This window comes from Eulemur rufifrons, chromosome 16 (genome assembly GCF_041146395.1).
Source record: "Eulemur rufifrons isolate Redbay chromosome 16, OSU_ERuf_1, whole genome shotgun sequence".
In the NCBI taxonomy this organism is placed as follows: Eukaryota; Metazoa; Chordata; class Mammalia; order Primates; family Lemuridae; genus Eulemur; species Eulemur rufifrons.
The window spans coordinates 77,659,203-77,678,879 of NC_090998.1; the positions used below are offsets into that span (position 1 = coordinate 77,659,203).

Consider the following 19,677-nt stretch of genomic DNA (forward strand, 5'->3'; position numbering starts at 1 on the left):
TGTCTACTTGCAATGAGTGAATTATATGAAATACAAAATATGCCTCAGTAAAGTGTCGAGGGCGGGGGGAGAGGAGATTGAGATTGAGACAGAGAGAGAGAGAGGGAGAGGAGAAGGGCTGGAGCCAGACTGTTTGGATCTGAAAACTGGCTCTGCTACTTACTAGATGTGTGACCTCAGGGGAAATCTAACCTCTCTTTGCCTCAGTTTCTTGTCAGTAAAATTGGAGAAAATAAGAATTTACTAACCACAAAGCAGTGTTGGGAAGATTGTGGTAATATATAAAGAGTGCTCAACTTAGAGTTGGACCGTAGAAAGAGCTCAGTAGATATTAGCAGTACTTCACCCACCAAGGATCCAGCTCTGATTTAGTTTCAGTTCTGGTCTTGGAGAACGATTTCAGAGGACAAGGTCTGGTCCTGTGGAAATTACTCTGGGAAACCCCAGAGCCTACCGCACATGATGCGTCAGTCACGTGTGGACTGGGGGATTGGAACATCGGGGCCTCACAGATAAAGGCTGTTTCTTCATGGCAGCATCATTTACAGAGGTGTCATCTTGCTGCCCATAAACATGGGTGCAACATGTGATATTTCAACCCCAGTGCAACAAACAAATATGTAAGTTACACCCACTGCCTGCCAGGTCCTGCTGGGGCAGAGGACAGGTGATTTGGAGGCACAGAGGGACACCTCACCTGGTCTATGTGGCTTTCTAGAGCATGTGACGTCTCTAGATGAAGGGCTGAGGAGACTTACCCAGAGAGGGTACAGCTTAGTAAAGCCCAGAGGCAAAGAGGGAGCTTGCTGAGCTCAGTGCAATGCTGATAGGGAAAGCAGAGTGACAAGAAGCATGGCTCAGGGTCCTAGGGAGGGGCCTTGGGTGCCATGATAAAGAATTTTATTTATCCTGAGGACAGTAAGGACCCAGTGGAGAGTTCTAAGCAGGTTCTAGATAACTTTTGGCTCAGATATCTTCAATTATTTGATCCCAATGATGTCTCCGTACCGAACCTTTAGAGAGCCTGCTCTGTTGATCAGGAGCAAAGAAATGTCCTCCTAGGTGTTGCGGCCCGATTTCGTACTTATCCCACATCCGTGCTAGCATCTGGCTGAAAAACTGTTCCATGGCTCCCACGAGGGGAATAAAAGGCATGAAGTGGTGGCTGAAAGCCTGTCTGCAGGGCCAGACCTCAGAAAAGCAGAGGACTTGTAAATGTTTCATAAACTTCTCTGGGTGCCTGCTCTGGCTGAGAGCCCATTCATAAGCCGGGAACGGAGGGGCAGGTATTGTGCCGGTTACTATAGCATCACCTTGGAAAGGCTCACTCAGAGAGAGCCACCGGCGAGCTGGGCTGGGCCAGGAGGGGGACGCGGTGGGCAGCAGCAGGAGGGGCTGCGGCTAGGCCGCAGATGCTGTTGCTGGTCTCCGGACTCCTCGTGGGCTGCAGCCCACGCTCCTCCAGCTGCAGCCCAGGGAGGGAGAGAGGCTGTGCTCAGTCTGAGAGTGGCTGCTGAGGCAGCGGCCACAGGCTGCTGCTCGGCTTGTAGCTTTTGCAAGGGGCTGAATTCCCAGCCAGACACTCACCCTCTGGCCTCTTTTTTGAAGGGTGGGGAGAGAGGAGGAAGTTGTCTTATCTTGGAAGATCTGGGCCAGCTTTCATCTCTTTTTTGATTTTGAGTAGTTACCTCCCTGAGAACTGACTTCCAGGTGTTCATCAAAGGAAACGGAGTGGTCCCCACACTGGAAATGGGAAAGGATGACAGTTTCTGAGACTGACTGACTGTTAACGGCTCGGAGGTGCCCTCGTCATTCAAAATGCCTTTTAAAGCATTTGAGACCTTCAAAGAAAAATTTCTGAAACCTGGGAAAGAAGGAGTGAAGAACGCTGTGGGAGATTCCTTGGGGATTTTACAAAGGTAAAGTTTGAATGCAAACTTTAGGTTTATTTCTGAGTAGCCTCGCATTGCCAGTGTGTGAGAGATTTTGTATCACGTTTTTAAAACCACACTTTAATGAGGAGGGAGTGGGTCAGATGAGATGGCTTCTGGAGCCCCTTCTGGCCCCAACAGTCCACGCCTAGAGGAAAAAAAGGTGCATCAAAAGTATTGGGTTGAATTAGGAAATTACCAATTACGTATTCTGACTATAAAGCAGGATTAGCACTTTGTGGAGATGGTGTTGTTGCATATGGTATGTTTGGCATTGAATTAGAAAATATTTAGGAAGATAATATTTCATGTTAATACAATAATAATGACAAATATAGTTATGCTTTGAGCTGAAAGAATTTTTAACTGTTTTTCACTATTTTTCCACTATGAATAAAAATTAAATATTTGTAATTTTTTTTAGCTGATTACACGAAATATGTAAAGAGGTTCCTGATTGTATAGTTTTCAAAGAGAAGGATAGTTACCTAATAGTTTGAAGGAGGTAACTTAAAAAATTAATATTCTTTAAAGCAGAAAATCTCACATGATTGCAATGGGAAAATATTGAGTACTATCATTGAATTGAATGAGATTTTAGTCCAAACCAAAAGTAAATATTTTTTAAAATTAAATATAATATTATTGGAAGGAGAGTGTGCCCTAAGTGAATGAATTGATGTGACATTTTAATTTGTGAATTTTATAGACATAGTAAATGCCTGCTCAGGTTTTAAAGGTGAGTTAATAAGTGGTCCTTATGTATGAGGCAAAGTGACTTCTTTATTTCTCTGCTATAAATAAATGCGAAAAATACACTTGATAAGTTTTTTATGTGTTTGAATGAATATTTCTAATCCTGGTGAATGAAAATGCCACCTGGTATCTCCTTTTCACTTTTCTATGGTATCTCTTATATTTAAAAACTTTTGGCGTTTAAAGCACTATTTCTAGGCAAACTGAGGTTCATTCCATTTCTTGTGTTTTATAAAACACACGCTCCTGACAGTGTCAAATTTTCCATTGTATCACTCTCGATGAGTTTTCATAGTAAGAGAACAGGGTTGGACACCTTATTAATTTGGTAATTAAAAACAAAAAGGCTTCGGTCAGATCTACACTGAATTATCAGGTATAGATGAAAACCTAGCTCAGTGATGGCAGCATACACCAGCCAAACAGAGAAAATGATTATAATAACATTTTTAAAAAGAGTGTTTTATCTGTGTGTTGGGCACTCCCCAGGTAACATCTTGTTGTGGTGGCGTTCATTTGATTAGAAATGCAAAACGAAGGCACAGTGGCTTAACTGGCTTACTCAGGAGATGACAGAGGAATCTGGCAAAGTTGGGAATAAGAACCATGACTTTGGGCCATAGTCACCATTATAATCACCAAACTCTGCCTTAGTTTATAAAATCCTTGACAAAAAAGTATTTAGGAATTTTATTTTCAAACTAGAGGTTTCTTTGAAATTTAGTTGCTTTTTTCAATGGGAGACTCATTCTAAGAGCTGGTTTTGCTATTTTTGATTGAAGGATCCCTATGAAGATTTTTTTTTGTTTACCAAATTAATTTGCTTAGGGATAGAACAAAATTAGTAATTTCCAAGTTGTGTGACCTCAACAAAAAATTGAGCTATGTGTCTAGGATTCTTGGATTAGTTTTCTCAGAAAAGCTAGAAAAACAGCTAGCACAATGCTTGAGAAAGAGAATCCACTAAATGAATGCTAGATATTGTCATTGTTGTTATAATTGTAGAGTGGCTTTAGAAAAAACAAAGCCAAACCCAGACCTCTCCTTTCAGTGATCTATAGAGACAAATTATTGGTGGAGGAAGGCAAAAAAAAAAAAAAGGTATTCCTTGAACAGTGATCCAAGTTGATCCTCAGCATTAGTGGAACTCCAGAATTATTGAGACCAGCTCTGCCATGCGTTTGGTATTAAGCGCAGGTTTATAAGATAATTATATACAAAGTGCCTTGGCCCAGAGCCTGGCATATGATGGGCATTTCCCTTTTGCCTCATTGATTTTCACATAAAACCAGTTGATAGAATCCAATGTAAAAAAAAAAAATCATTAAGAACTGTGTTGTTTTGTAAGGGGCAGGAGCATTTAGAAGTTGGAAGCCCCTGCTTTCTAATGTAGCAGGCAGTGTAAATCATAGCTGTCTAATAGCGTTCGAGTATGAGATCATCGTCTAAATGGAATTCTTGAGATGCTTTTTAATCACAGAATGTTCCTCGTGGTCAGAGGAGTGGCAAATGCACAGGGAAGCATTTGAGAGTTTGCACATGGAGCTGATTACAGTCAGGCATTATTAGCCTTCCTGGAAAACAGTCATTGATAAGAAGCATTTAATCAGCTAAAGGTACAATAATATTTTACAAGTGTAGAGAGATAGAAGATGCACTCACTTATAGTCTAGCATTGGACTATACAGATGACATAGAAGGCATTAAACTTGGAAATTAATGCCCAGAAACTGACGTGCAGATTTGTTCAACTTAAATTACAATGTGGGTGTTCTCGAATTGCTTCCATGTAAAAAAAAAATGATGGCAAACACTTAGTATGTTCCAGACACTGTAAACGCATTTAATTCTATTAACAACTCCATGAAGAATGGACTGTTTTAATTATAATTTTACAGGTGAGAAAACTGAGGCACAGAGAAGTTAAATAATTTACTCAAGGTCACACAGCTTGTAAAGGACAGAGTTGGGTTTCAAATGAGACATTCTATGCCCATCGTTCTTACTCATTACATTATGTTACCTCTCTAATGGGGTGTTTTTCCTCTTCCTGCTTGCTGTCTTGAAATTAAGCCACTCATTTAGGTTCAGGGAGTTACTTGGACTGCAATGTAGCCAACAGCTTCTGGACTTAATGGCAAGTCCGGGCTATTCTGCTAATCAGTTGTATTATTGAAGTCTTTCCCCAAGGGAGGCTGAGGGTGAGTCTGGTCTCCTTACAAGTGTGTGTATCCTCCCTTTGAAGACATGGAACCAGTCCCTGTGTTGTGTCTGTCCTCAGCACTCAGAGGTTGTGTATTAAACATACGTACCAGATGTGTGCTTCCTACCCCATCGACAAAGGCAGGTGTGTTAAAGCATCATCTGAGGTTGGGCGACCCTGGATTCTGATTGCTCCAACATCCTTTACTCCCCTGCCTGCATGACCTCAGGCAACTTGGCTGCAAGAGGTGATTCCGTTGAACCAAACCAGATCAAGTCTCACCCCTGCTCCACACCACCTCACTCACAGTTAAAGCCAGTGCCCTCTGAATGGCCTTCAAGGCCCTGTATGATCTATAGGAACTTGAGAAGTCTCTCTGACTTCATCTCCGACATTCCTTTCCTGCCTCCCTCCACCCCAGACTTATGGGCCTCCTTGCTCCTGTTGGGAACTCACCGGACCCACTCCTGTCCCAGATTTGGCACCATCTCCTTCTTTTGCCTTAATGCTTTTCTCCCAAGTTGCCTGATGACTCATCCCTCACTTTCTTCAAGTCTCTGCTCAAAGGTTGCCTTCCCAGGGAGGATTTTTCTGGTTGCCCTATTTAAACATGAAGCTCTTGTTCCCTCCTCCTCCCCTTTTCACTTCCCTCTTCCTTGCTTTATTTTATTCCCCCTCTGTCCTGGGCAGGATTCCCTAAAAGCAGAGCCTGAGGCAGGGATTTGGGGGCAAGCCTAGAATATGACTTATTGAGGAAGACCACTTCCCCATAAAATGGGAGGGAGTAAAGCAAGGTAGGAGAGGAGAAAGAACCAGGCAAAGATGCCACCTCAGGGAATGCACAGTCCCAAAGCATGAACAATAGAGTCTACCCTTGGGGCAGGTGGGGTCAGCATTTTAAATCTCTGCATCAGCCACTCACTGGCTATGGGCTGCCCCCATGGGGGCGGCGGGGCGGGGGTGGGAGGGGAGTGATAATTGGAGGCCACTAGCAGTGGGAATTTCTCCTGAGTTCCTCACGCCAAGACCAGAAGGCAACCTAGGCAAATACAGCAACCAAGATCTATTATTAATAGCAGTTCTGGAAGCAGAAATGTGCCAGTCAGATAAAGGGACCTGGGGCAGGCGCTCCAGTGTCTATGACAGCTCCCCCTCTGCACCACTTGGACCCACCTGCGTCTCACATGACATTCCCTCCATCCAGGTACAGCTTCCCCAAGACTCTATGGTCATAATTACCGAGGAATCTTCCAGAGAAGAGCTATTAGGACAGACTCCACCTCCACCATGACAGCTGCCCGCCCCCATTTTCCATTCCCCTCACTGCTGTTGGCTTACCTGGTGGGTTGACCCAGACCTGCACCCCTGAGGGGTCTGAACCCCTGGTTAACAAACCTTACCAGGTGACGGTTACTGTACTTGCCCTTTTACAGTTAAAACTAGACAAGGCAGTATCGGGAGATGTCCCAGTGGCTTACCCAGGTGCCAGACACATTTCTTCCTGCTCCCACAATGAAGCAATAGTCCTAATTCCTCCTGAGGACCAGGATCAGTTACCCCTGCCACTATGTGACTCCTTGCCTTGACTTCTGGTCTTGGCATGAGGACCCCACAGTGACGGGGCAGCACCATATATTTAATGGGACTTCAAATATGTTCCCAAATAGAAGAATTCTTCCTTGTGAGTCAGGACTCCTAGACCCATAGAGCCTAAAGTTGAAGAGATGAGATACTCCTCAAGTGGGTCACCGGGATTGGTAGCTAGTGGGACCACTCCTCCCAGCCGGTGTTTCTCAGACCTGTATATGCTGTCTGTCGGGGACATGGCGCTGTGTAATAGCTGTTGGTTTATGGAATACACCACATCCTGGAGGATCCCACCTTATTCTCACAGAGTTGTTCTCAAAGCTGCTGCCTCAGCTGCATCTCTGAGTCTTCTTCAGCTCCAGCAGGCTGCTGGCTTCCAGATGGTGTGGTATGTGGTAGGGCCAGAGGATCCCACTGTCATGTGTCCACTCCTGTGCCATCTTTGCCAGCAGCTGAGAGTGTTGGTCTGAGACAATGTTATGTGAGATCCCATGTTGGTGAGTCAGACACTCTGTGAGACCTCCGCTAGCTGCTGGCGGAGACTTGCAGGCTGAAACATGGAATATGTGTCAGCCCCGGGCAGGATGAACTGTTACCCTTTCCAGGGTGGAAGGGGTCTGATACAAATAACTTATGACCAAGAGGCTGGTTTGTCTCCTCAGGGCTCATGGCACAGCACTGGTGTTTGCTGACAGCAGTGGCGAGATTAGTGTTGGTGAGCGAGAGCTCACGCACAGCCTCTATCCCTGCTGCCATGGTTACCCCACTCTCGAGTCCACTGCTCTGGCACTGTGTGGCCAAAGACAGAAGCTGGCTAGCATCGACTGGCCAAGTCAGACTGCCCTTTGGCTGTGTAGTGCTTCTTCCAAGCAGAAGCTCTCTGGTCTGTGTTCACATGCAATCTACAGCTCTCACACTCTGTGTCCACTCCCATAGGTTGATCCACATGTCTCTTTCCTAGACTGCCTTCTCCCCAGTCTTCCAATAGTATTCTTCCTAGCTAAGCCATTCTCCACTGCCTGACCCACCAGCTAAGCCACTCACCACTGCCCATGTGTCCATGTACATCCTTACCTTGGAATGTTTCTCTCTCCATACTACATGGGTGACCAGGAGACTGCTCAAAGCTCTACCTGTCAGAAGGATTTCCCTTCATCACTGACTTTGATCTTTTCTGATTTTATATGTATCAAGCAATACCCTTGTTAGCTGCCCATGTATGTTGCTCCTAGGAGCACTAGGTTCCATCAGCCATCTCTGAGATTCCTGCGAGTCAGATCCCATAACTGTCATCCCAAATTTGCTGCCCTTGCCTGTGATGGTTAAGTGCTGCCACTGGCCTCTGCTATTCCAGGATTCTAACATCCCAGTTGCCACTAGTTCTGGAACAGCAGCTCCTACTCTGAGACCCAGACTACAGAGGACAGCAGCTTCTGAGCCTCTCAATGGTGCTGGTGGCCCCAACACCACTGCCTTCTTTCCTGTCTTAGTAAAGGGAGTATCCCCCAGGGCCTCCTCAGAAATATAATTTGTGGGCTTTCTGGTCTTATATAGTAAATCTATTACTGCATATTCATTTCTTTGAGCCTTTTGATCTCGCCTTCTATAATTTGCTATCATAGTTCTGACATTTCTCCTTTTAAAAAAATAAGTTAAAGAGAGAACTTTTAATTGATGCAAGAGTATGATTAACATTGAAAATATAACAGTCATGGAATTTTTATATTCCAAATAACAGAGATCAAAACTTTAGTTAAAGGAATAGAATATAGCCAATTTAATCATCACTAATTCATCTCTATGATTGGTTCAAGTTCAGCGGTTTTTATACCAGGCATTAAAAAATGAAATAGGCCTATAAATTAGGTTTATTTATAAATGAAGGAAAATAAAGGCTTTGAACCTGGGCCAAAGAAGGGATACTCTGGTGACCCTGAGCATTCTCTCCTGGAGTGGATACTAGTAGCAAGAAGAACAATGTTGGACACGCCTATTAGATCATGACCTGACTTCATCAGCTTCAGGTGTTTATTCAAAGTGGCAATCTCTCATGGTCAGTCTGAAAGGCAAAAGTCACTGATAGTCAAATCCACTTCAAAGATGTGCTAGGGTCACTAACTGAACCACAAGGAACTCTCAAGTTAATTAAAAAAAAAAAGAAGTCAAGGTGACCATACCATATGCACAATGCAATAATGACTAGAAATTATATTAAAAATCATATTAAAATTATATTTTAAAAAGTCATCTGGCTCCTCTTAACATCTCTGTTTTGTTTAAGCTTCCAAGAGCCACATTAGGAAGTTTACTAGGACCCTTTCCCTAGGCCTTTGCCAGGATGTTAAGTCCTGTGCCATGGGACAGTGGCCCTATGTTAGTTTGCTAGGGCTGCTATACCAGAGTATCACAAACTGTCTGGCTTAAAACAACAAAAACTTGCTCTGTCACAATTCCAGGGGCCAGAAGTCCAAGATGAAGGTGTTGGCAGGACCACACTCTCTCTGAAGGAGCTGAAGGGGGATTCATCCTGTTGCTTCCTTGCTTCTGGTAGTTGCCGGTAAACCTTGGCAGTCCTTGGCTTGTAGATGCTTCCCTCCAACTTCTGCCTTTGTTGTCACGTGGCCTTCTCCCCTGAGTCTCTGTGTCTACATGTTCAAATTCCCCTCTTCTTTTAGGGACATCGGTCATTGGGTTAGGGTTCATCCTAATCCGGTATGACCTCATCTTAACTTGATTACATCTGCAAAGACCCCATTTCCAAGTAGGGTCACATTCACAGGCACTGGGGGTTAGGACTTCAACATATCTGTTTTGGAGAACACAATTCAACCCACCCCCCATATTGACAAATTCTCCATTATCCAACTTTATCACCTCCCCCTTCCAAATCCAGCACATTCAGGATCCATTCCCAGGTACACTTTCCTGCTTCCTGCTAGAAATGTTAGATCCTACATATCCTGCTCCTGGTATCTTCTCCTAGCCCAGAAGTTTACTTTCTCATCTAAAGTTTATTTTCTCTCTTTTTCCAACTTCTTCCAAATATTTTTACAATAACCAAATTCTTTAAGTGCTTCTCAAACCTTAATGCAAGTCTCAATACCTATGGAGTGAAGCAAGCCATATCCTATTTCTTGACATGGACACATTTTACATAGTAACACACAGAAATAGTCTCTACTACCCCAAAGATATATGCTGCGTCATTCAAAATTCTCAGTTGCAATCAGCAGAATCCACTGTAGCTAAAGTGGAATGAAATTTAGTGAAGAATGTTAGGAAGCATTCAGACTTCTTGGGAGGACCAGGTCTGGATACTCTACCGCCAGGAAAAAAGCAGCAGACAGTGTTATACCACTAGAATGTTCTGGATAAAACACAGCTGCCACCACTGCCTGCCTCTAAGAATTTCTGACTTGTTCCAGAAATTCTGCCACAGCAGTCACAGAGGAACTGGTTACCTCCAGAGGTGCATTTGTTACCATTTGCATTGTCATTTCCCCCTGTACATGGCATCCTCTTGTTCCGTATTCCTGTATCCGAATTTCACTTATGTGCTTCTGATTTAGCAGAATCTACCTCCCATGCTTGCACTGTCGCTGCAAGTAAGCCTAGGAAAAGTAGTTTTCTCTGCTGTTCAGGCAAGACACAAAATATCAAGAAGTAGTTAAAATATGGGACAGCTACAAATGATAGTTGTCTACTATATGCGTTTTTGCTCCTAGTCTAATTTTTATTTTTCTACTTTTGATAGAGATATGGACACAAAACATAGTTTTCTTTCCCCTTAATTTTAACTGTAAGAAAAGCAATGGTGTAAGCATAATGTTAAATGGCAACTGATCTCAGTGTGGGGGTGACAGTGGGGAGTAGTGGGGACTGTGGTAAACAGGAGAGCCAATTGTAGCCATAAGACAATGTGGGCCTAATAATTGGGTCTTCAGATTTTTCAAAATAAGCCAGAAGTCCAAGGTGTTTTTTCTTTCTTTTAAAAAAAGTAATTTCCTGATTTTTAAATGCTGGCAATTAATCCAAATTCTTTTTTTTTTTTTTTTTTTTTTGAGACAGAGTCTTGCTCTGTTGCCTGGGCTAGAGTGCCGTGGCGTTAGCCTAGCTCACAGCAACCTCAAACTCCTGGGCTCAAACAATCCTTCTGCCTCAGCCTCCCATGTAGCTGGGACTACAGGCATGTGCCACCATGCCTGGCTAATTTTTTCTATATATTTTTAGTTGTCTAGCTAATTTCTTTCTATTTTTAGTAGAGACAGGGTTTCACTCTTGCTCAGGCTGGTTTTGAACTCCTAACCTTGAGCGATCCACCCGCCTCAGCCTCCCAGAGTGCTAGGATTACAGGCGTGAGCCACAATGCCTGGCCTCCAAATTCTTAAAAAACAAAAGCCATACACACCTCATACCACATAAACAAAACACGTCAATGGGCCAGATGTAGCCATTGGGCTGTAAGTTTGTTACATGTGGCTTAGGCCTTTGTCATTAAAAAAAAGCCAGAGGGCCCAGGCGCAGTGGCTCACGCCTGTAATCCTAGCACTCTGGGAGGCTGAGGCGGGAGGATCACTTGAGGTCAGGAGTTCAGGACCAGCCAGAGCAAGGGCAAGACCCCATCTCTACAAAAAAAATAGAAAAATTAGCCAGGCATGGCGGCATGCATGTGTAGTCCCAGCTACTTAGGAGGCTGAGGCAGGAGATCGCTGGAGCCCAGAAATTTGAGGTTGCAGTGAGCTATCATGACACCGCTGCACTACAGCTGGGGCAACAGAGCAAGATCTTGTCCCGCCGCCCCCCCCCCCCCCCCCCCCAGAAAAAACCTAGAGACTTTCTTTCTACTGACTACCTAATCATCCCTACTGAGGCCAGGAGCACTGACTCTCTGCTTAAATGAGGGCACAGGAAAGGGTGAATTTACTGAGAGTGAACAAAACAGCAACACTTCAAAATCTGTGAAACTGTGCTGGGTGTTAGGAACACTTGGTTCCTGACTTTATGAGCTCATACTCTACTGAAAGAGGAAAATATTAATTTTACTAATACAAGTTACACAAATACAGGTACTGTGAGAACGCTGACTGGGTGGGGGTGACCAGGTACATTTTAAGAATCTTTTGAATCTCCTGTACTGCAAATCATGCCATTGATATCCTATTTCAAATCTCAAATGAGTCAGATTTGAAATACCTCCTCCCTTCTTTAAAGTTTACCATTTATTGATTATCAAGTCCTAGGAATTATGCTAAGGGTTTTGTAGCTCTGCCTCGTTTAGTGTTCACAATAGTCCTATCTTCCTTTCACAAGTGAGGGAACTGAGGTCCAGAGAGGTTAAATAACTTGCTCAAGATCACATTGCTGAAAAATACCACAGTCAGCTTTGAACCCAGGACTATCTGTCTCCAGATGTTCTCTCTCTCTCTCTCTCTCTCTCTTTTTGAGACAGAGTCTCACTCTGTTGCCTGGGCTGGAATACAGTGGCATCATCACAGCTCACTGCAACCTCAAGCTCCTGGACTCAAGGGATCCTCCTGCCTCAGCCTCCTGAGTAGCTGGGACTACAGGTGCATGCCACAACACCCAGCTAACTTTTTCTATATTTTGTAGAAATGGGGGGGTCTCGCTTTGTTGCTTAGGCTGGTCTCAAACTCCTGGCCTCAAGCAATCCTCCTGCCTCAGCCTCCCAGAGTGCTAGGATTACAGGCTTGAGCCACTGCACCTGGCCCAGAATGTGTTCTCTTAATCCTTCTTCAATATTGCGTCTCCAGAACCTGTACACAATGTCTACTTAGGTAAAGCACTCGTGATTTGTATGGCGCTTTCCGATTAGCTCCTGTGGCACCCTGGGAGCGACAGGCTGGTGTCTAATCTGGGTTGTGCTCTCACTTCACCTGCGGCAGCTGGGCGCTCCTTGGGCAAGATTTTTTAACTATTCTGAGTCTCAGTCTCCCAAACTGTAAAATGGGGATAAATCTTTCTTCTTAAGACTGTTTTGAGGATTAAAGGAGCTAATATGTATTAAAAACAAGACCATCTCACAGAGTGCCTAGAGTGTAGGAGGGAGCAGTGTCCTTCAATCTCCTTCCTTCTTCCCGTTTAGAACAGCAACTCAGTGATTGTGTAAAAAACAATCTGAGGTGAATGTGACCCTTTCAGGAGGCAAATATGAATACTGTATTGGTTGGCTAGTGCTGCCATAGCAAAATACCATGTACTGGGTGACTTAAATGACAGAAATTTCTTTTCTCACAGCTTTGGAGGCTAGAAGTTCAAGATCAAGGCATCATTTGATTTCTCCTGTGGTCTCTGTCCTTGGTTTGCAGATAATCACCTTTTTGCTGTGCTCTCCCATGGCCCTTCTCTGTGCACACGCGTGCCTGGTGTCTCCCTGTGTGTGCACGTTTCTTCCTGTGAGGACACCACTCAGATTAGGGCCCTCCCCTAAGGGCCTCGTTTAACCTAAATCACCTCTTTAAACACCTTATCTCCAAATACAGTCCCATTGTGAGGTACTGGGGGTTAGGATTTCAACATATGAATTTTGGGGGACACATTTCAGCTCATAACAAATATTTACCATAAGTAAGCAAGCAAATGGATTTTAAAAACACATAAAGTTATTTGCGAGTTCAGCTCAGTCTGTGCTCCAAATGTGATCTTATTATCTACAAAACAAAACAGAACCTTCTCTGAAATTAATGGGAACATGTGAATTGCAAGTAAATGTTCTGTAAGTGCCTAAAGGATAGTTAGCATATCGTAAGCAATTAGACCCCTGGGGCTCGGATGTTTACTGGACGATTGTGTCTGTGAACAGTGAGTACATACTTCCCTAGTGTGCAAAGGACCAGCAGCCCTCAGACTGCAAAGATCTATATTTGGAGAAACAACAATGACGATGTCACCCTAAAAAGAATGAAGATTCTGTAATCTGAAAGACAAACTACAGGCAAACATGGAAAGAAAACCAAATGGGACAAATAGCTATTACGGATAATTAAAGTCCTCCAACTCCTAAGAAAGGAGTTCTTTTTTTTTTCTCCCTTATTCTTAAAGGAATTTCCCCTCCCCTACCCTTTTTATAAAGCTTGTTTCTTGGCAGGGATGAATAGATCCTTACCCCGTCTATAATAAAGGAGCAATGTCTGATCCACCAATTCCATTCAATTGATCAAGGATTCATTGGATCCATGTTCTCTATGCTGAGCACTGAGAGTAAAGAGAGTAGGAAATTTTTCCTGGCTCAGGGAGACCTTCGATCATTTATGTATACAAATCAGCAACTATTTACTCACTACTGACTGCTGACAAAAAAGTGTGATGAGTGCTCTAACAGGGCAATGTGTAAAATGCTAAGGAAACACCAGGGATGATGCAGACCCTAACATTTTAGTCAATGTCTACTTATTTATTGGTGGTAATGTTTTACTCTTTGTAGTGTAGGCTCATTTAATCTTAACCAAAAACTGTGAGATAAATATTATATTTATCATACAGATGAGGAAATGTGAGATTCCGAAAGGCCAAGTTACTTGCCCAGAGTCACACAGCTAACGTGTAAGTGGCAGAGCTGGTGATCAACTCCAGGGATCTAACTGCCCCCAATCCTGGTGTGTTCCATCCCACGGGGTGAGGTGGTCTTCCTGCCTGAGCTGGGCTGTGCAAGACATGGCCCATGCTTTTCATGTCTTTAAGACAAATCAAATCTGACTTTGAGGCCCCTGCCTGGTGGAAATTAAATTTCAGTCAATTTTGGTGCCCCCTTTTGCCACACCCAGGCTGTGCAAAGGACTCACAAACAGCTCACTACGACGTGCCTCCATGTGCTCTTGACCTCAAGATCCCTTGAAGTGGTGCCTCATCTGCCACTTTGGACAAAAAGAACCAGGATCCAGTGCCCAGGACTCTCCCCACAGCTCCCAATTTCCTGTCTCCAACTGGGGAGCTGGCTTCAGGTCAGGCAGGCATAGGTCCTGCTTTGTGGGGAGCCCACACCTCCTTTCTTTGGGGCCATTTTTCCTTTTTCTCTATTATCTTCTCCCCCTTCCTTCTCATCCTCCATACAGTTACGTCCTCCCTCTGGAAAGTCTCAGGACATCTAAGATGATGGCACCATGTACAGAGAGGGTGCCTGTGTTGGTTTGGGCCCTCTAAGAAAGCAGACACCAAGACAGGATTAGCTATCTAATCTTGATTTATTGAGGGAAAATGGGGAAGGAGCTGGAGGAGGCTGGGGGAGTGTTCAGATGGCTGCTGCCCCTGTAGGAGAGAGGGAAGGAAGAAGGGTTAGGAAGACTTTTAGGCCACACCACAGTACTGGGAAGTCCTGGCGAGGCCAGTGGGGAGTGCTGGAGCCAGTCACCTGTCAGGGGCGCTGCCTATTGCAGGAAAGGGCCAGCCTCACACCCCTGCTGTGTTCAGTCCTTGGCAGAATAGCAGCGCTTGTCCTCAAGCCAGAGCTGTGGTGCATTCAGAGCACAGCAGCTGGGGCTGCCTTCAATTAAGCTCCTTAAAGCCCCACGGTGCCCGAAAAGACCAGTCTTTATTACCCTTCATCTAAAGCATCTGCGTGCATATAGCAAGATGCTAAACTTATGACCAGTAACAATCTTACTAATAGCAATAGTAATAGTATTTACTATTTATAAATATAAATCTCTTTTATGTGTCAGGCACTGCACGAAATCACTTACGTGCATCAATCATCGAATAACCCTATGAGGCAGCTATTACAATTAGCTCATTTTAGGGATAGGGACTGCTATGGGCTGAATTGTGTCCCTCCCAAATTCATATGTTGAAGTTATAACTCTCAGTATCTCAGAATATGACTATATTTGGAGATAGGGTCTTCAGAGGCAAATAAGTGTAAATGAGGCCCTTAGGGTGGGTCCTAATCTGACTGATGTCCTTCTAAGAAGAAAAAATTTGGACACAGAGATACGTAGAAGAAAGCATATGTGAAGACACAGGGAGGAGACAGCCATCCACAAGCCAAGGAGAGAGACCTGAGAAGAAACCAAGGCCCACTGAGCCCTTGATCTTGGATTTCTGGCTCCAGAATTATAGGAAAATAGATTTCCATTGTTTAAGCCACCCAGTCTGTGGTACTTTGTTATAGTGGCCTTAGAAGACTCATATAAGGATATTACGGCTTTGAGTGGTCAAGTTAGCCAAAGTCACAGAGCCAGCAGTGGGAGGGACAGCACATTGGACTACTCTAAGTCCAGAGTCCATTTTCTCAAATACTCTGCTGGGCCTACCTGGCTGGGCAGGGCTACAAAGTAACAGACACAGATGACAAAGTGAATCAGGGAGATCACGAGACAGAGCACAGCCTGGCATGGTGGGAAATGCCCAGAGGACCTGCTGGCTAAAGGAGCAGGTTTCATATCTTCCTCTACCCTTCGCTGGCTGTGACATCTTGGCCAATCCACTCTTGCTTTCTGAACTGAAGTTATATTTTGTGTCAAATGGGAGTATTAGATTTCCTGTGTCTCACTGAGCTGTGCTAATAATCAAATAAGATAATTATATGAAATTGCAGAGAGTGGGAAGGGCTGAGGGAAAGAACTGAATTTGCTTCATATAAATATTCGTGTGGTTGTTACGTATTATCCCTGTTTTAGCTAATGCTAATCATACTATCATAATAATGTGTCGATATTAGAGCATCAGTTTTCCATGCTGTTTAAATTGTATATGTTTTGTTGCCAGAAATTCATGGAGACAGTGGATTATAAAGTCCTATCATCCAAATGATTCTCAGAGCTAGCAGCATCAATGTTCCATCTAGCAGCGTGGACTCAATAAATGATTGCAAGGATTCATGTAGTAAAAATAGCCACATACTGCGTTTATATTATGTGTCAAATTTGGTTCTAAATGACCTAAAGATAATAATTCATTTATGGCAATCTTAAGAACAACCACATGAAGAAGAAACTATTATTATAACTATTATTCCTAGCTTACAGATGAAGAAACTGAAGCCCAGAGAGGTTAAGTAAGTAGGCCAAAGTCACACAGCTAAGTAAGTGGAAGAGTTACCATTCAAAGTTAGGCATACTGGCTCCTGGATTGGACATAGATTGGAGAAGAAATGAGGCATCTAGGATAGCTTCAAGATATTTGCCAGAGCACCAAAGTAACAAAATTGTCATTACTTGGGATAGGAAAGACTTCAGGAATTTTTTTTTAAGGGGAACTCAGTTTGGACATGTTAAGTTTGAGATGCCTATGATGTGTCCAAAGAGATGTTAAATAACTCTGGTTATGAACATTGGAATCTGTCCGCATATACCTGGTATTTCTAAAGCCCAGAGACCAGGTTAGATCACCTAGGGCATAAATAGACAGCAAGAGATCCAAGAACTGAGTCCTGGGTATTCCAGTGTTTATAGGCCCAGGAAATAAGGAATCAGCGTAAGAGACAAAACAGAAGAAGTGGTCAGAGAATTAGGAAGAACCAAGTGAGTGTGATTTCCTGGAAGAAAATAAAGTGGCCAAGGAAGAGAGTGACCAATGTGTTGATGAGATCAGATGAGGACTGAAAATGACCCTTGGACTGAGCTATGTGGAGGACATTGAGAGCCTTAAGAAGAGTGGCTTTGGTGGGCAGGTTTGGGATACCCGGACCAGGAAAGAATGGGAGGAAAGGACTTGAAGACAGTAATTTCAGAGTTTTTCTTAAAAAAGAAAGGGGAGAAATAGGAGGACAGCTGAAGGAGAAAGTATTTTTATTTTAAATGTTAAAAGCATATTTGTAAACAATGGGGATGATCTAATAGAGAGGAGAAAATAATTGGTGAGGTATGGAGTGGGGATTTCTGGAGCAATATTCATGAGTAGATGAAAGGGGATGAGATCTAGTGTCCAGGGAGAAAGGTTGGCCTCAGTGAGAAGCGTGGAGAACTGCAGATGAAAAGGCAGAATATATCAGTATAAATGCAGGCAGGCAGGTGGTGGTGGGAGACAGTTGGAGTGCTTGTCTGATTGCTTCGATGTTCTGGTACATTTACTAAACTTCCACTCTGAGCTCACAAGTTGAAATTGAAAGCTCCTTCCTGTGTTTTAGCATTGCTCATCACTTTGATTACAACAAAACCTACATCGCCCAGTAATTATAGCTGCTCGTGTATGTGTCTTTCTTCCCTGCCAGCCTGAGAGTTGGAGGAGGGCAGAGAACATGTCACATTTGTTATTGTTCCCCAACACTTAGCACAGTACCTAAAACAGTAGACATCCAATAGATGTCTGATGAGAAGGGAGAAGAGGGGTGGGTGGTAAAAAAATAAAAATAAATCAATGTCTGATGAACTAAATTGAATTCAGCACATTTGTTTCTCTGCACACGTAGCTTGAAACCTGATTTCCCTTGAGTTAGAAGAACCTGTCATGATTATCTTCTGTATGGACTGGTGGGCAAAGGATTCATGTTTCCATCTAACTATTCTGTTACCTGTGGTACTAACTATATATTATTGAATTTAATATTTATGAAAACTTGTATGCTTTTCTTGTTTTTGCAAAGATTTGGACTTTCATTGGGCCATGGTGGCATCCTCAAAGGGTTATAATATGTGAAAGGATACAAACAGCTCCTTTGATAATTGACAGACAGTGTTCAGTTTGCCCTGCTATTTTTGTGTGTTTTTTAAAGATGAGGGTAAATCCATTGTAATGGACATGCCATAATTGAAGTCATGAAAAAATTCTACTATTTGGATAAAAAGTGCCAGAGGATCACCTCCTTAGAAGAACCACCTAAGGAAGAAAGGGTACACCACCAACTGGGTGTGCTGTGATACAAAATGTGCCTTCTTATCCCCACTTAGGATTTTATTAAGGCTTAGAAGAAGAGAAACAAAAGAATCTGCAAATGGACTAATTTTCTCCTGTATATCTTTTTAGCAAGCTTCAAGTGACATTAAAATTAAGGTCAAGTGTTGGCCAGGTCACATGATGTGGATGAAGTCTATCAATACTCTTTCAGCGGGAAATTCAGTACAGCATATTGTTAAGGATGCAAACTCTAGACTTGGGCTTGCATCCCACCTCCAATGACTTAGTTTCCTCATCTATGAAGTGGCACGATAGCACTTTCTACTTCGTGGAATTGTTATGAGATTTAAATGGTTTAATGCTTATAGAAGTCCCACACAATATCCGGGATATCAGCAGTTTTAGCCATTATAACTTACTTGTGTAATAGTAATAATAATAATTTTAAAAATATAAGCTGCATTCATTTTTCACTTTTGAGTTTCCTCCTTTTTTTTCTTGGTACTTTTTTTCTTTTTGTCTAGTACAGTTTCTTTTTTCCCTAATCCTGGCTTTTATTGTCTGCCCATTCTTTTTCCAATGTAGAAAAATTGATGGGACCAATGAGGAAGAAGATAACATTGAGCTGAATGAAGAAGGCAGGCCGGTACAATCGTCCAGGCCGAGCCCCCCTCTTTGTGACTGCCGCTGCTGTGGCCTCCCCAAGCGCTATATCATTGCCATCATGAGTGGCCTGGGATTCTGCATTTCCTTTGGGATTCGGTGCAATCTTGGAGTTGCCATCGTGGAAATGGTCAACAACAGCACTGTATATATCGATGGGAAACCAGAAATTCAGGTTGGTATCAATCTATGGTGGGAGCTTTTTTGACTGCAGCCGTGTAAATATTAATACTTTGCTACATGAAAGAAAGCACTGCAATTCATTCAGTGTGTGACAAAAATACAGAGTGGCTACCATGTGCTGGGCACTGTGCAAAGTGATGGGGATGAAATGGTGAACAACCTAGTCTGGGCCCTTGTCCTCATGGAGGCAAGTAAGTGACGGCAGTTTGGGGTTGTAGGTGCTATGCTGGGGACGTACAGGATGCTTGGGCTGATACAGGAGAGGGCTTAGCCCAGACTTTGATATCGTGAAAAAATTTCCAGAGATAGTGATGGCTGGACCAGACAAAGAGAGTTTTGGTGGGGTGGGAAGAAGAATGTTCGAAGAAAAAGGAACATCATATGTGAAAGAAAGTAAAGGGAAAGAGAAATTTGCTCCAGTGACAGAGTCACAGGTACTCATGGTACTACTGTGGCCTGTTGACTCCATTTATAATTGCAGAAAATGCTAAATTTCAGTTAAGTTGGTGAAAATAAAGATGTAAATTTTTCCCCTTCCAAGTTCACACGGACACAGGATTCCATCCA

The 19,677-nt window shown here is 43.4% G+C and overlaps 1 protein-coding gene across 2 annotated transcripts in view; it reads left to right on the forward strand.

The window, feature by feature from the left end:
- The first annotated feature begins 1,818 nt into the window (after nucleotides 1-1,818).
- The window catches only part of SLC17A8 (solute carrier family 17 member 8), a 48,971-nt gene continuing 31,112 nt past the window's right edge, over nucleotides 1,819-19,677 (forward strand). For both annotated transcript variants that reach the window (XM_069490497.1, XM_069490498.1), the window contains exons 1-2: nucleotides 1,819-1,919; nucleotides 18,850-19,102. In XM_069490497.1, the coding sequence (XP_069346598.1) occupies nucleotides 1,819-1,919; nucleotides 18,850-19,102 (354 nt within the window). The remainder of the gene's footprint in view (nucleotides 1,920-18,849; nucleotides 19,103-19,677) is intronic.